The sequence below is a fragment of the Loxodonta africana genome, chromosome 7, assembly GCF_030014295.1.
Source record: "Loxodonta africana isolate mLoxAfr1 chromosome 7, mLoxAfr1.hap2, whole genome shotgun sequence".
Lineage (NCBI taxonomy): Eukaryota > Metazoa > Chordata > Mammalia > Proboscidea > Elephantidae > Loxodonta > Loxodonta africana.
Window position 1 is genome coordinate 122204515 of NC_087348.1, and position 16378 is coordinate 122220892.

The 16378-nt window shown below is 40.4% G+C and overlaps 1 protein-coding gene across 1 annotated transcript; it reads right to left on the reverse strand.

The window, feature by feature from the left end:
- Positions 1-449: 449 nt before the first annotated feature.
- Positions 450-10643, reverse strand: MMP7 (matrix metallopeptidase 7). The gene is made up of 5 exons (XM_023554740.2): positions 10287-10643; positions 7327-7553; positions 7093-7241; positions 2296-2424; positions 450-634 (listed from the first exon to the last, which is right to left on the reverse strand). Exons 1-5 carry the CDS (start codon positions 10392-10394, stop codon positions 450-452), a joined length of 798 nt encoding a protein of 265 aa, XP_023410508.2. The 5' UTR covers positions 10395-10643.
- Between the last annotated feature and the right edge of the window lie 5735 nt (positions 10644-16378).

Below are 16378 nucleotides of genomic sequence, written 5' to 3' on the forward strand. Positions count from 1 at the left end.
ACTAGCAGCTGTAAACAGTCACTGTCCATGATGAACCTTTCCTCCACATTTATTTGTGAGCAGGAAACATTGGATCACTTTCAGGCATCAAGTCCTTGAAGTGAGCAGCAAGAAGGAAGGTTTATGTTCCTTTAGCCTGGGCCTGCTCTTGCAGGGGGAAGCTCCTGAAGTATCTGCACAGAGCAAGGCATTAAAATGGATGGGCAGCTTGAAAAAACCCTGATAGTTTTATTTTCATCATTTGACCAAATAATATTGTATTACTGAAAATTTAAAATTAGCATCCTCGTATTTCAAAATAGCCTGGTTAAATTTTGAATATCTGTGGTCTCAAATTTCTTCCCTCAATAGATTTTTTGATTTATACTCCAATGTGTTTTTCCAGGCAAGTAGCTATTTCCCAGCCTTTCTCTTCCAAGCCCAACCTCAGGAGACAATGTGACATCCCCTTATTTGAAGTTACAAGCATTACCATATAGTTTCTGAATGCCTTTGATATCATCCTGTGAAAGTTTGAAATTCTTGGGATCTTCATTTCCATATGTTGGATACATCACAGCACTAGGATCCGATGAATGGTCCAGCCCCAAAGAATGACCAAGTTCATGAGTTGCAGTGTACAGGAAGTTAATTCCTACAATAGAAGAAGCAGCAGGCAGTAACTATAGAAATACCCAACTCTCGATCCTCTGTAGTTTACTTATTTGTTTCTAGGCCTTCAAAGGGGAGGATGCAATAGAGGGAGAACCAGAGTAAAAAAAAGGAGTGCTTTAATTTCATCACCATTTCTGCTTTTTTTTTTTTTTAAATGAAATGTTTTCTGCTTATTTACTGCTTACATAATTACTCAGGCAGCAGTGTTCTGTAACGGAAAGCAAAAGCTTTAGAGGCATTAAGACCTAGATTTGAAACCCAGCATCTCCTTGTAGGCCTGGCCCAGGTGCAATTCTGGACAAATTAATTGATGTGGAGCTTCAGCTCCTCATTTGTTAAACAGAGATAATAATTCCCACCTTGCAGATTGGTCTTAATGATTAGAGTTGCCCAATATCTGGAAAATAATGGCTATTCAATCAATGATAGTGACTTCGAAAATCAGGAGAGAGAAAGTCTCTGGGTTTTGTTTTTGGATTCATTAAATTGTATTACATGTATACTTTTTTCTCCTGTGGACTCAAAGAAAGGCTTTGTCAATAAGGGGAAGGTGTGAGTATTTGAGTCTGAGCAGTGGTCAGAGCTCTAACTGTATTAGATTGAAGGAAACTACCTTTAACTAACATTGAGAAGGAAGAAAAAAGCATGAAAAAGATACACGAGACGAGAAAAAACGGCAGCTTCTCAGTTTTTATGTAGGTTAGATTTTCACAGCAAGGCATCACTGCTTGGTTTGAATGTGGTGAATCTCCGCTGCCAAACACAAGTACTACCTTCTCTTTCAAGGTCAGTGAGTAGCCATTTTTAAATAACTGTCTCCAGGTGGGGTTATTTATGCCAGAGCTCTTCTCCATTAGTTCTCTGTTGTGTCTATAATCTCCTGTTTTGTAAAGGGGTGAATGTGATGGGCTGGGTCATGGTGTGTGTTCTTTTTGACCTGAACAATAGTGAGTAAACTCAGAATTGCATGATTTTTTTAAAATTGTGGTAATTATATATATATAATATATATAATATATATACGTGTGTGTGTGTGCGTTCGTGTATGCATATATATATATAAAGTTTGCAATTTAAACCATATTTAAGTGTACAATTCAGTGGTATTACGGCATTAAGTACATTCACAATGTTGTACAGCCATCACCATTAAATCCTTAAATATCACAGCCTCGGCTCCTCTTTCTCCTCCATTTCAAAAATTCATTTTTGGGAATGTAAAGAAAGAACTATAACCTATTTAATTATTAATACATTCCAAGCACTGTGCTAAGCATTTTCTCATTTAATTCTGAAAACAACCCTGTGGCAGGGCTGTTTATATATTCATTACATAAATGAGGAAACTGAGGCTCAGAGAACTTAAACGACTTGCCCAAGGACACACAGTAAGTGATTGGTAGAGGTACAAAAAATTGCACCTGTAGTGCTTGACACCTAGCCTGAGCTTCCATCTTCTGTCTATGCAGGGGATGTTAAAAGAGGTGATGGATTTAAAGCAGGTAGTACAGTTAGTACAGAGGTTGGCACTTAGTAAGGACTCAATAAATGCTATAAATGAAAACAATTATAAATTTAAAGTTAGTATAAGAAGTTTGGGATTAAAAAAATGTATAGTAGAAGAGATACAGGATGCTATACCGATCTTGCTGCCATCAGTCCAGCTTTCATCCTCATCAAAGTGAGCATCTCCTCCTAGGTCGGGCCCAGGTGCAAAGGCATGAGCCAGTGTATTTCCAGGTCCATCGAATGGGTTATAGTCCCCATGAGCTGGAAGAAAATAGGGTGATTGCCCTTAGTGACTGAATTTATCTCCAGTCATTTTATCTTTTCCGTTTATATGTTTATTGAGGGTAGAAAGAAATCCAGTCCAGGTTGTCTGCATTGTAGTTACAAGCAGCCAGTTGCATACACAGGTGGCTTGGGTGTTTATCCTGAGCATATATGTTACACTTTGTCTTTCCCAGAACCACTGCTCCTCACTGATAACCACCATACATTGAATGCTTACTGTAATGGGTTGAATTGTGTCCCCCCAAAATATGTGTCAACTTGGTTAGGCCATGTGTGGTTGTCCTCCTTTTGTGATTTTCCTATGTGTTAGAAATCATAATCTCTGCCTGTGGTTAAAAGGATTAGAGCGGAATGTAACACTCTTGCTCAGATCACTTCCCTGATCCAATGTAAAGGGAGTTTCCCTGGGGCATGTCCTGTACCACCTTTTATCTCTCAAGAGATAAAAAGGAAGGGGAAGCAGGCAGAGAGTTGGGGACCTCATACCACCAAGAAAGCAGCACAGAGAGCAGAGCGCATCCTTTGGATCTGAGGTTCCTGCACTGAGATGCTCCCAGACCAAGGGCAGATTGATGCATCACAAGGACCTTCCTCTAGAGCCAACAGAGAGAGAAAGGCTTCTCCTGGAGCTGATGCCCTGAATTTGGACTTCTACTAGACTGTAAGAAAATAAACTTCTCTTTGTTAAAGCCATCCACTTGTGGTATTTCTGTTATAGCAGCTCTAGATGACTAAGACACTTACTGGATATGACAAGACTTGAAAAACATTTATATCCTACTAAACGTTGCATTTTACTGTTTGTTAAGTTGATCACTTTTGTTGGTTAGATGGTGGTGGGAGGGAGAATGAGTGTGAGTACTGCATTCAGTGAGTAACTTGAGTGCTATTTAGTATAATTTTTCTTAAAAACCTAGTTTATTATAGTCTTTTGGAGAACTATGCTTAAATTCTCTTCAAATGAATTTTTACATTATGTTGAGTGAAATAAATCAATTACAAAAGGACATATGTTGTATGAGTCCATTATTATAAAAACCCACAAAAAGGTTTACACACAGAGAAAAACAATCTTTGATGGTTACAAGGTGGGGGGAGGGATGGTGGATGGGAGAGGAAATCACTAACTAGATACTAGACAAGTGAAGGGAAGGACAACACACAATATTGGGGAAGTCAGCACAACCTGAACAAGACAAAGTCATAGAAGCTTCGTAGACACATCCAAACACCTTGAGGGACTGACTTACTGGGGCTGAGGGCTGGGGACTATGGCCTCCGGGGACATCTAGGTCAATTGGTTTGACATAGTTCATAAAATATTCTACATCCTACTTTGGTGAGTTGTGTATGGGGTCTTAAAAGCTCGTGAACAGCCATCTAAGATACATGTATTGGTCCCATCCTGTCCAGGGCAAAGGAGAATGAAGAAAACCAAAGACACAAGGAAGATATCAGTCCAAAGGACTAATGGGCTACATGAACCATAGCCTCCATCAGCCTGAGCCCAGAAGAATTAAATGGTGCTTGGCTACCACTGCCTACCACTCTGAGAGGAATCACAATAGAGAGCCCCAGGCAGAGCAGGAGAAAAATGTAGAACAAAACTCAAATTCACAAAAAAAGATCAGACTCCTGAGACTGGAGGAACCCCCGAAACAATGGCCCCTGGACACCCTGCTAACTCAGAACCAAAGTCGCTCCTGAAGTTCACCTTTCAGCCAAAGATTAGACAAACCTATAAAACAATAACACAGGTAAGAAATGTTCTTCTTAGTTCAATCAAGTATAGGAGACTAAATGGGCAACACTTGCCCAAAAGCAAAGGGGAGAAGGCAGGAAGGGACAGAAAAACTGTACAAATGGACACAGAAAACCCAGGGTGGAAAGGAAAAGAGGAAGTTGTTGTTGTTGTTGTTGTTAGGTGCCATTGAGTCGGTTCCAACTCATAGCGACCCTATGCACAACAGAATGAAACACTGCCTGGCCTTGCGCCATCCACACAATCATCGTTTTGCTTGAGCCCATTGTTGCAGCCCCTGTGTCAATCCACCTCGTTGAGGGTCTTCCTCTTTTCTGCTGACCCTGTACTCTGCCAAGCATGATGTCCTTCTCCAGGGACTGATCCCTCCCGACAACATGTCCAAAGTGTGTAAGATGCAGTCTCGCCATCCTTGCTTCTAAGGAGCATTGTGGTTGTACTTCTTCCAAGACAGATTTGTTGGGGGAGAGTGTTGACATATTGCAGGGATTGCAATCAATGTCATAAAACAATTTGTGGATGAATTTTTGAATGAAAAAAAAAGAAAAACCTACTAGCCTAAGGTTGGAATTGACTTGATGGCAACTAATAACAACTAGCCTAAGGTAGTAAAACCCAAGTTCCTTGGCAGAACAAACAAGGACAAACAAGGGTCTTTGGGTCTCACCTTGTGTACCTGTCTAGACTCATCTCTTGTCACTGCTCCCTGTTCGTTGATCCATCTATCAAAAATATTTCTGGAGCACCATTTTGTGTCTGCCCCAAGAGGTAGAGCAGTGAGTAAGACACAGTGTCTGTCTGCAGAAGCTGCCATTTTTTTTTTCCTCCCTCTTTAAAATGACTACTATTTATCTACTATCAACAAGAAATCTAAATGACCAACATCACGTAATTGTGTCTAAAATGTAGCTGGACTTTGAAGAGACTTATTCTTCAATAAAAAAGTGTGTGTCATATTTTGGGAAACCCTGGTGGTATAGTGGTTAAGTGCTCTGGCTGCTAACCAAAAAGCTGGCAGTTCGAATCTACCGGGTGTTCCTCGGAAACTCTATGGGGCAGTTCTACTCTGTCCTATCGGGTCATTATGAGTTGGAATTGACTCAACAGTGACGGGTTTTTTTTTTTCGGTTGGGTCATATTTTGATTAAAAAAAATGAATTTTTAATAGTCCTTCTATTGGTGACCTAGAGCTGTTTATCTTCAAATTAGTATCAGGACTTATCCAGTTTATTTCGTTCTTGGAAATTCCGTGGTAACATGATTAGCACTTTTTGAAACATTTTCTTCAGTGTTGTTAATATCATGGCTGAAGTTCAAATTTTAGCTAAATTCATAGAACACAGGCAATTTAATAGTAGGACAGACTGAAGTAGCCAACACTTTTTTTTTTCTAAATTTGCATCATGAAACACTAGCCATTAATAGCAATTCGTGTATATATCACCTAAAGTTCTTTAATATGAAAGCTGTCCATTTTCTATTTTTTTGCTACTTGAAGGGAGTTGGCAACAGGTCACAGGCTGTCCTATCTCTTGGAAGCTGCTTGAGGTCTTTTGGAAGCTGTAAGAGTTTTCTAGGCTGTAATCTTTACAGGGGCAGATCTCCAGGTCTTTCTCCTGGGGAGCTGCTGGGTAGGTTGGAACAGCAAACCTTTCGTTTGGCAACTGACCACTTACCTGTTGCACCATATGGGTTCCTAGGTATATTATAAATTTATATACCTATAAATTTATAAATGTGTAACATATATAAATATACAGATAGATCTATATATCAATATGATCTATGACAGCACGGGGTTATATATCAATATTGCCTTCCACACAAAGACTCAGGTTCGATTCCTGGCCAATGCACCTCACGCACAGCCACCAATCAGTAGAGCTTGTATGTTGCCATGATGCTCAACAGGCTTCAGTGGAGCTTCCAGACCAGGATGGACTAAGAAGAAAGGCCTAGTGACCTGCTTGCAAAAACCAGTCTATGAAAACCGTATGGATCACAGCGATCTGCTCTGCCACCAATCATGGGGGTGGCTCTGGATTAGGCAGCATTTTGTGCTGCTGTGCATGAGGTTGCCATTAGTTGGGGGGTAACTTCATGGCAGCTAAGAACAACATATATATGGTGGACAAAAAATCCACTGCTGTCGAGTCGATTCCGACTCATAGCGACCCTATAGGGCAGAGTAGAACTGCCCCACAGAGTTTCCAAGGAGCGCCTGGCGGATTCGAACTGCTGCCCTCTTGGTTAGCAGCCATAGAACTTAACCACTACGCCACCAGGGTTTCCATATATGGTGGGACAGTAGTTAAATGCTCGGATACTAAATGTGGGCAAAAGGTTGGTGATTGGAACTCACCTAGTGGCTCTATGGGAGAAAGACCTGATCTGCTCCTGTAAAGATTACAGCCTAGAAAACTCCATGGAACAGTTCTACTGTGTCACACAGGGTTGTGGCACCTGACAACAACAACCTAACAACATATCTAATTCAAGCTACAAAGCAGGGCTGGCAAGTTTTTTCTCTAAAGGGCCAAATAATAAGTAATTTAGATTTTATGGGCTAGTCTCTGTCGCAGTTATCCGACTCTGCCATTGTAGCCCAAAAGCAGTCCTAGAGAGCAGGTGAATAAAGGACTATGGCTGGGTTCCAAAGAAACTCCACTTACAAAAACAGGCAGTGGCTGGATTTGGCTCGTGGGCTGTGCTTTGCCAACTCTGCTATGAAAAATGGGTCTTAGTTAACAGAATAGAAAAAGGGTAGTCATATTGCTAAAAAAATATATCACTTAAAGCTTTTAAGTCTTGAAATAAGGAGGGCACTGATATAAACAATAAACAAATAAAATAGCACACGGAATTAGCCTAAAGCATCTTACCTCCTCTGGCAAAGCCAATCCTGATATCAGCCGTTCCCCACCTAACTCTCTTGAACCTTAGTGGAATCTCTTTGCTCCACATGTTTAAGGCCTTTGCCACTAATGAATCCACTGTGACACGTGGTAAGTCTTGAGTATATGATAGGACCCTGGCAGCAAACAAGAATACAGTATTTGATCTCTTAGGAAAAAGACTTTATTGGTTTTGCCAAAATGAGCCAATGCAAAACTAACCTGTAGGTGACTACTTTGGAAGTCCATTTTGGGCTATTTGGGAATAGTGAGTATCCTAAAACATCTGGCACTCCACATCTGGGCTTTCGCATTATTTCTGTGACATGGGAGCTTAATAGTCCAGTTACAGGCAGGCCAAAGAACTTTTGCATCTCCCTGAGTTTGGCTTCTAAACTGTTGTCATCTCTTGATTTGGAATCACGTGAATAAAATCTCTTGAGATAGTCCTATTGAAAAGAGAGTAGTTGATTTGAAATTCTTGTTTATTTTCTTCTTTTGTCTCAGAAGTCTGCACGTCTTTTGCCTCTGATTCCTGTGGATTCCAACAGTAGTTTGAAGGCAGAATATTTACACTGTCATCAAGTTAAATATATATGCATTAGTGGGGAAAAAAAGGAAGGATATTTAATATTGCTAATGAAGCACTGTCATCCCATTTCATGGGCAAAGAGAAGAGACCCTCAATTTCTGTTTTGTTCCATTAGATGTTTCAAGGAGAAACACGTACACTTTATAAAATAGACTTGTTCGTAAGGGCTGATCAGGAACAGTGCTCTAGTGTGTCCACAAAGGGCACAATAGAGACCTTCCCTGAGCATCATGGGACTTACGGGGGAGATCCAACGTCAACGGGCCCATCTAAGATTCTGCTGAGATCTGGTCCCAACTAGGGTTACCAAAAAAAAAAAAAAACCAAACCCACTGCCATCGAGTTGATCCTGACTCATAGCAGCTAGGGTTAGAGGATCTTAAAATTTTAGACCTGGGAAAGGATGCTAGATTACTTAGCTTAAGGTGAAGAAATTGAAGCTTACAGCAGTGAAATGATTTGCGCAGGCTCACACATTACATTAGTAGCTGAACTGGACCTCAAGTGTCCTAACTCCCAGTCCAGTTCTCTTTCCACTGTTAAATCCCTAGTAAAACCCACTTCTGGGGAGTTGCAAGACTGTCAGGCCTATTCCAAGCTCAACTGGGTCCCTGGGAATTTCTTAAATGTCTCTGGTGTCTGGATATGAGGATGGATGTGCAGCAGCCTAAATTCATGAAAACATAAAAAATGCGTGAAATACCAGCAACTTCATGATAACATTCATTAAGCATTTTTTTTTTTAGCTTTACATACTTATCTCATTTAAACCTCATACCCCGTCTGTGAGGTACATATGGCGTTGTTACCTCTATCTTATATATGAATCAACAAGGCTCAATGAAGCAAAATAACTTGCACAAGGTCATCCAATGGATAACTGAAGGAATCGGTATTTGAACTCAAGTGTTCTGATTCCAAAGCCCGTTTTGTCAGAAAAAACCAGAAAGGGTTATACCCTGCATGACAGTATTGTTACTGAAATGATTTCAAACGTTGGCTCACTAATTCGCAGTCTATTTTGGAGTAGACGGTAAGGGTTACTTGTCTCAGAACCTCTCCGGAGTATGCACTTTAGGTAAGTAACCTTATTAGTATGATGATGCCCTCTTTCCATGTTACCGGTGACTGTGCTCATTCAATACAACTAATACTTATTGTTCATCCGTGGCAATTAGGGATTAATCCCTTATCTAAAAACAAATAACTCATTTTAATCTTCCAGGGCCACAGATTTTACAAAGACATCCTCTGCAAGAAATCTCCGTGTGTCCTTGGGATGAATTTTCCTGCCTTCTGTTAAACCTAACTGACCACCTTCTAGTTTATTAACCATCTACATGCTGAGCGAAAGGGCTAAATGCTCTTGCAAATGTATTTATTTAGGAGAATCCATTATTAGGTTAAAAAAAAAGAGGGGGTAGTTATTTCATGTGGTTCAGTCTATCACTGGGACTTTTTAAAAGTCAATGTGAAATAGAACTTGACTTTTCTTACCTTTATAAACAATACTTCAGAATAAACATCCTGTTATTCTGCCAAACAATGATTAAATTGTTTACACGTATTACACTGCTTATTGAGTGGTATATTGGAAAGAACATGGTTTTTGAACCAGGAGAACTAGGTCCTGACTCCAGTCTCTGCCACTGACAAGTATCTGAATCAACTTAACTTTGGTTTCTTCTTTTTCCCAGGATGGAGCTGAGGATTGAATGACATTACAAACATGGAAGTACTTTATAATCTTTAACTGTTACAACATGCTAGTTGGCGTTATAGCCTCACGTATTTGTTAGACTGATCCCATGAGGTATAAAACACATAGTGTTATTATTCCGGTTGTACACACAAGAGAACAGAGTCAGAAGTCAGGCCTTGCCCACCATCATTGACTTGAAAATGAAAGTTGTGACTTCTACCTGCATCTTTCTCTTATAGGTGGCCCTCATCTTAAGGGGCAATACTCCGTGCTATTTATGAAAAGAATCTCAAATTATAATAAGTAATAATAACGATAACAACTTCAGTTTATTGAGTATGAACGCTGTTTCAGGCACTGTGCTAAATACATCACAACACTCCCATTTGGAGCAGCGGTTAAGAGCTTGGCTGCTGACCGAAAGGTCAGCAGTTCAAATCCACCAGCCGCTCCTTGGAAATCCTAAGGGGCAGGTCTAGTCTGTCCCATAGGGTCCCTATGAGTTGGAACTGACTTGATGGCACATAACGACAACAAAAACAGCAACACTATTATCTCCAGCTTCCAAATTGGAAAATTGATGTTCAGAGAAGTTTAATAAAAAAAATTTTTTTTTTTTTTTTAGTTTAATAAAAAAAAAAAAACAGCAGTCCTAAATTCACCTACTCAGCGAATAGACAAACTGGAATCCGTCTAAGCAATCTCTAAAGCCTCCTCTTAACCGCTGCTTGATTAAAGCATGCATGCTTTCACAAGCAGGAAAATCACCAAAAAGAAAATTCATCACGGTATAACACGGAAGGAGAATAACTGACAAACACCCTTCCTAATGGTGACGGCCCAGTGAGGTCCACCGAGGCCCAATGAAGTCAGTGGGCTGTGACATACCTGAGCCAGTGTCCACTGCTGCCCACTCGTGCCTCCCGCCTCCCAGGGCAGCGGCAGGGCCAGGCTGCTGTACAGCAGACACACGGGGCTCAGCGCCACAAGCCACATAGCTGCATCAAGGGACTATTGTTCCCGGGCTTATGACGGTGTAGTGTTTTCTGTTAGAGGCTGGAGATATTTATATAGCTTCTCAGCCCTGAATGTGGCAATAGGTGACTCATTTGAGTGTTTTCTTTCTTTTCAGTGTCTACAGAACTTTGAAAGTGATGCTATTTTTCATTAATGACGAGGAAGTAGTACGTACTTATTGGCAGGAAGCACACAATGCATTTGTCTTTCAAAGGTTTTTTTTTTTTTTTTTTCTGTCTGCTGTATAAATCGAATCAGTGAGAAAACACATTTTATTTGCCATGATCAAATTACTATTTGGAGAGGTGGGTCTTCTCAATCTTAAATTTTTGGGAACATCATGCAGGATATTATTGTACCACGTATCTTTAAAAGATTTTAAAAAGAGTTTTCAATGTATAAAAAGTACACAAAAAACTAGATAATTGTTTAATTATAATTATTAAATTATATAGCAAACACTCTGTAACAGCCACAAAGTCAAGAAGCAGAAGGTTGCCAGCCATCCTGTGGTCCTTTATGAAGGGGAAAGATGCGGGAGTGGAAGGCGACTGTGATTAGGCCAGTGGCCAGTGCAGAGCCTGGTTTCCATCCTCTCACCTTACAGGCACCTTCTCTGGAGCAGTAAGAATCCCTTTCTTTAAGCCTTCTTGAATCAGGTTGTTTCTTTTCTTAGTGGTCAACCCTGCTCCCAATTACTCTTGAATTATGTGAAAAAACAAACAAAAAAAACCTCACATGTGGATTTGACTATTCATCTTCTCTACCTGTCAGTGTTTACATTCTGTAGTAACAGGCTTCCCCAAAGCTAGACCTTCAGCTTGCAATCATTTTATCAAACCTTTTTCTTCTAATCACTCTTACTCTGGCTGCTACCCAGCTCCAGGTATACCTGGACCAAAGGTAGGGCTGAGTTCGTGATCCATACATACAACGATTATTCTACATGTAGAAATTGAGAGGGGCATTGGTGGTTTAGTGGTAGAATCCTCGCCTTACATATGAGAGAGCTGAATTCAATTCCTGGCCAATGCACTGCATGCGTCACCACCGATCTGTCAGCGTAGGCTTCCACGTTGTGATGCTGAACAGGCTTGAGCAGAGCTTCCAGACTAAGACGGACTAGGAAGAAACCTTGGTGATCCTACTTCTGAAAATCACCCAGTGAAAACCCTATGGATCATAACTATCCAATCAGCAACCAGCAATGGGGATGGCCCAGTGTTTCATTCCATTGTACATGGGGTTGCCATGAGTTGGGGTCCACTCAATGGCCGCTAACAACAACAGTAAGAAGCACTGGAGGACCCACAATCTGGAGATTCTAGTCCAACTGCTTCATTTTACCAAAGATGAAGTTGAGACCAAAAGTGTTAACTAATTTCCCCAAGGTCACACAACTAGTTATTAGCAGTCAGGACTCCCAGTCCAGTGCTCTTTCTACCACACCACGTTGCCTTTTTACTTTGTAATAGGTCTGCCTCCTTCATCATATTATAAATTTCTTGGGGGATATCATGGCATTTTGTTATAATATTTCTTGGGAAACACCCCAAATAATCTTGAACTAAAAATTTTAATTATTCAGATATTTCCTAAAATCTTGAGATTTGGCACTGTGTGTCAGCAAAAGCAAAAATTTCTGGATAACTTAATTTTATTCGACCTCTTTACAGAGATGTTTTGGTTCTGCGTGGTCATAGTGTAAAGAAGTTCAATTATACTTGGGTGCTTTGTTTCCTTGAGTCAGAATCTGGCATGTAACAGGTGTGTAATGAACATTCATAGAATAAATTAATATTTATGAGCCTTATTTGCATCAGCTAATAATGAAGTTATATGAGATTTTCAATGATGTTTTCTTTAAATTGAAACCAAAAAGCATTCCCCAGATTTTATTTTTTATATTTCTGCTTACTTTTATTAAGTCAACAACCATGACAAATTGCAAATGCTTTTAATGAATTTTAGTAACCTCCTTGGATAGTCACCTTAGGATTGGGAGAAAGAAGTCTTCTTTTCTCTCTTTCATCTAAATTATAAGTAGTGAAAAAGTGATCCAGTAGGATTAATTTCCAGTCCCTGCCTTTAGAAGCTTAAGCTCTGGGGTGGGTATAAACACAGACAGACAGACAGACGCACACATCGGTAGCTGTGGAGTCCATTCTGACTCATGGGAACCTATAAAAACGGATGTAAATATGCACAAAACAATGTGCCAAATGTTTATGATACACAATACCATTTAAGCACAGAGAAGGGAAGAGCCAGCCCTTCCTATGGGAACTGGGGGGAGATCCATACAGGAGGTAGCTTTCCAGCTGGATTTTGGAGGATAACTAGGAGCTCCCCTGGGTAAGGGCATCCTAGGGAGAGGATGTGGGACGAGAAGAAGATTATGGCTGGAGAAGAGAGCAATCTCGTGTGGCTGGGAAAGCAGGCTGGGGTCAAGTTGGGAAGAAAGAGCTTCGTATGCCAGGGAGTTTGCGTTTTATCCTAAAGCATCTCAGTGAGTGATTTAAAGGAAGAAAGTAGCATGATCATATTTATAATGTAAGAAAATGTTGTGGTTGTTCTGAAACGGGACTGTGGAGAGAGATGACCCTGCAGAGGGATTTTGGAGAGGCAAACAGACCAAGTAAAAAGTCGTTAGGATGGTCCAGGTGAGAGAGGGAGGATGAGGTGCTGAACTAAGACTGTGGCTAGGGATGGAAAAGAAAGAGGGAATTAAAGACATTTCTAGAAGGTAAAGTTGATTTTTAAAAAAATCAGCCAACACTTGGGGGTAGTTAGAAGAGGAGTGGGAGTGAAGAAGAGTGAGGCAGAGAGAACCAAAGATGATCCAAGAGTAACGTACTGGTATTATTACAGAGAGAAGGTTTACAGGAGAAGGAAAAAGGAGTTGATTTTTGGAGAAGAGGGACTTGGCTATCATTAAATGATGGCATCAATTTTGTACATATTTAGTCTGGGGTTTCAGCTGGAGATTCAGGTATCGAGCTCATGAGAGGGATCTGGCTTGCAGATACAGATTGTGAGTAACATAGACCCTGCTGGTGGAGTGGTTTTGGGTTTGGGTGGAGTGGTTAAGAGCTACGGCAGCTAACCAAAAGGTTGGCAGTTTGAATCCACCAAGTGCTCCTTGGAAACCGTATGGGGAAACTCTGTTCTATAGAGCTGGAATCGACTTGATGGCAATGGGTTTGGTTTTTTGGTTTATATCTAAAGAAGGAAAATTGTGCTTTGATCCCTTCAGTCTATCCTGCATTAGTGTGATTTTCTGCTTAGATATTCTGATAAGACTGTGACCCTAATACTCCCCAGCATGTTTCCTCCTTTTCAAAAGGGGCAGCTGAGAGCTTGACATAACTAACACCACGATGAACCTATGAGTTTTTCTCTCTTCCTCTGCCTGCCTCCTCTTTCTCATACCTTTGGTAATGACTTTGTTTTGACCTAAAGTTAATGACTTTGTTCTTTGTTTTAATCTGATGCAAATAACTTTGTTCTGTCCGACCACCTGTGACTTACAACCCCTCACAGGGAAATCAGAGCCCAGGTGTCTGATGTGTATTTTTTTTTATCCTGATAAGGAGACATTCCGGTAAGTGTCTCTTTAGTCTGATAAAGAGTCTTTTGTCACTATCTTGTAATGAATAACTCCTCCGGACAGGCCATCGGCGGACTACAAAGACATTTCTAACCCTTGAAAAATTCTACATAAATATAAAATTGCTCTTTGGGACTCCATAGAGGCACCCTGTGTTGCTGTCAGGTCCCCGGTGATGTATACATCCCCTTAATAAATTTTTCTCATTCTTTCTGACTTGGAGTACCTTTCATTGGCTCGACTGCTCCAGGGCAACAAGACTGACTTAACTTGGCACTATGTTAAAGGGAAGTCAGTCAGTCAGTCCTGGTCAGGTTCCTCTTCCTCATATTGGCAAAATACCGAACTCTGTGCCTGAGATTCTTTATCTGAAAAATGGAGGTATAGCACCTTTCTTTTAGGGTTGGGTGAGGATTAAATGAGAAATGTGTATAAAAGACTTTAAAGTGTATTTGGATCACAGTGAAAGCTCAGTAAATGCTAGCTAGTATCACCGTTGTTGTCACTATTATGCTAGGAGATTTTACATATTATAGTCTTTCTTTTCTTTCACATCTATGAAACTAGCGTGGCAATCAGACAATTAAGTCTAAGAGAATAGAAAGTTTCAATGGCTTTCTTCCAATATTTTTATCGATGCTGATAATGCCCATGTTTTTTGAGACACAAGGAAGTGTCTCTCTTAAATGTTACAAGGTGACGTTTTTAATAATCACCTAAAGAAGTCTCCTCAACATAGGCATTATTGGCTTTCTAAACAAGGAAAACATATCTGGTCTCTATTAATAAAATTTTTGGATGTATAACATGAACAGCAGAACCTATCCATGGAAAGAAAAGTCACAGAAACTGAAATCGGGTATTAGGACCAGTGATACAACTTTTCATCTTCCAAGAGAAAGGAAAGGTAGGGAAGTTTCAGGCAAAATATTTTTTTTTCTACCCAGTCAGCATTGGTTTTTGTAAGTTACACCTCAGGAAGAAGAAAAGTGTTACCTGATTAGGGTCCGTGCCCTGGAGCAGTGGAGCCAATAAAACATACTCCAAGTCAGAAAGAGTGAGAAAGTTTATTAAGGAGATGCATACATCACCGGGGACTCGGCAGCAACATAGGCTGTCTCTATGGAGTCCCAAAGAGCAATTTTACATTAGAGCTTATATGGAATCTTACAAGGGTTACAGGTGTCTTTGTAGTCCCCTGCCAGACATTTCTTCATTAGGCTAAAGATATACATATCTGATACCTGGGCTCCAACTTTCCTGTGGGGGCTGTATGCCACAGGTAGTCGGGACAGAACAAAAGTTTATTTGCATCAGTTTAAAACAAAGAGCAAAGTCATTAATATTTGGTCAAAACAAAGTCATTAACACAGGTACGTGAAGGAGGCAGGCAGAGGAAGAACAACTTGTAGGTTTATCATGGCCTTAGTTATGTTAAGCTCTCAGTTTCCTGTTTTGAAAAAGGAGAAAACATGCTGGGGAGTATTGGGGTCACAGAAGTGAATAAATATCCTAGCCCAAACTCCGAAGGAGGATATAACTCTTTTTGCTTAACCTTCTCTAAAGAACTCACAAGAAGCAGCCGTATATGGTAGATTTTACTGGAGAGTAGGGAGTAATGGAAGGAGAGCTCCATCTCAGCACTACTGTAGATAATTTAAAATCTAATAATAAGCCTCTGTGTTCTTAAAAAACATCTCTTTCATTAACTAGATCTCCCGTCTTTGCCCTGCTGCTTGGCTTTTCCTAGTTCTACTTGTCTCAATCCCTAAGCTTTTGTACATTTTTTTTTTTAATTATGGCCCTTTTGGTAATCTCCACTTGTCTCCTGTCATACTCTCAAGGCCGCCCCCATCCCCTGTTCTATTGCCAAGCAGCTCATCAAGGTATTTTCCTAAACAAAGACAGTTATTTCTCTAGAGGAACTCCAGTGAAACAAAAACTTATCTCCTCAGCTACATCAGATAACATAACCCGCCCAGAGTCCAAAGAGAGTTAATTAACATATGGCTGTGGACAAAGAACTCGGTTTGGGCTTCCTTTCTAGTTTGGGTGGTGGGGGAATTAAAAAAAAAAAAAAAAAAGAACCCTGTTGCCGTGGAGACGATTCTGACTCATAGCAACTCTATAGGACAGAGTCAATTCCGACAGAGTAGAACTTCCCCATACTGCTTCCAAGGAGCGCCTGGTGGATTCAAACTGCTGACCTTTTAGTTAGCAGCCATAGTTCTTAACTACTATGCTACCAGGGTTTCCGGTGAGGGAATAGCTCTTTGGAATTTCTTGAGCAACCTAGGTGTCTTTGTTTTTCCAAAAACAACCAGTTGACAACTAAAATGTGTGCAAATGAGCT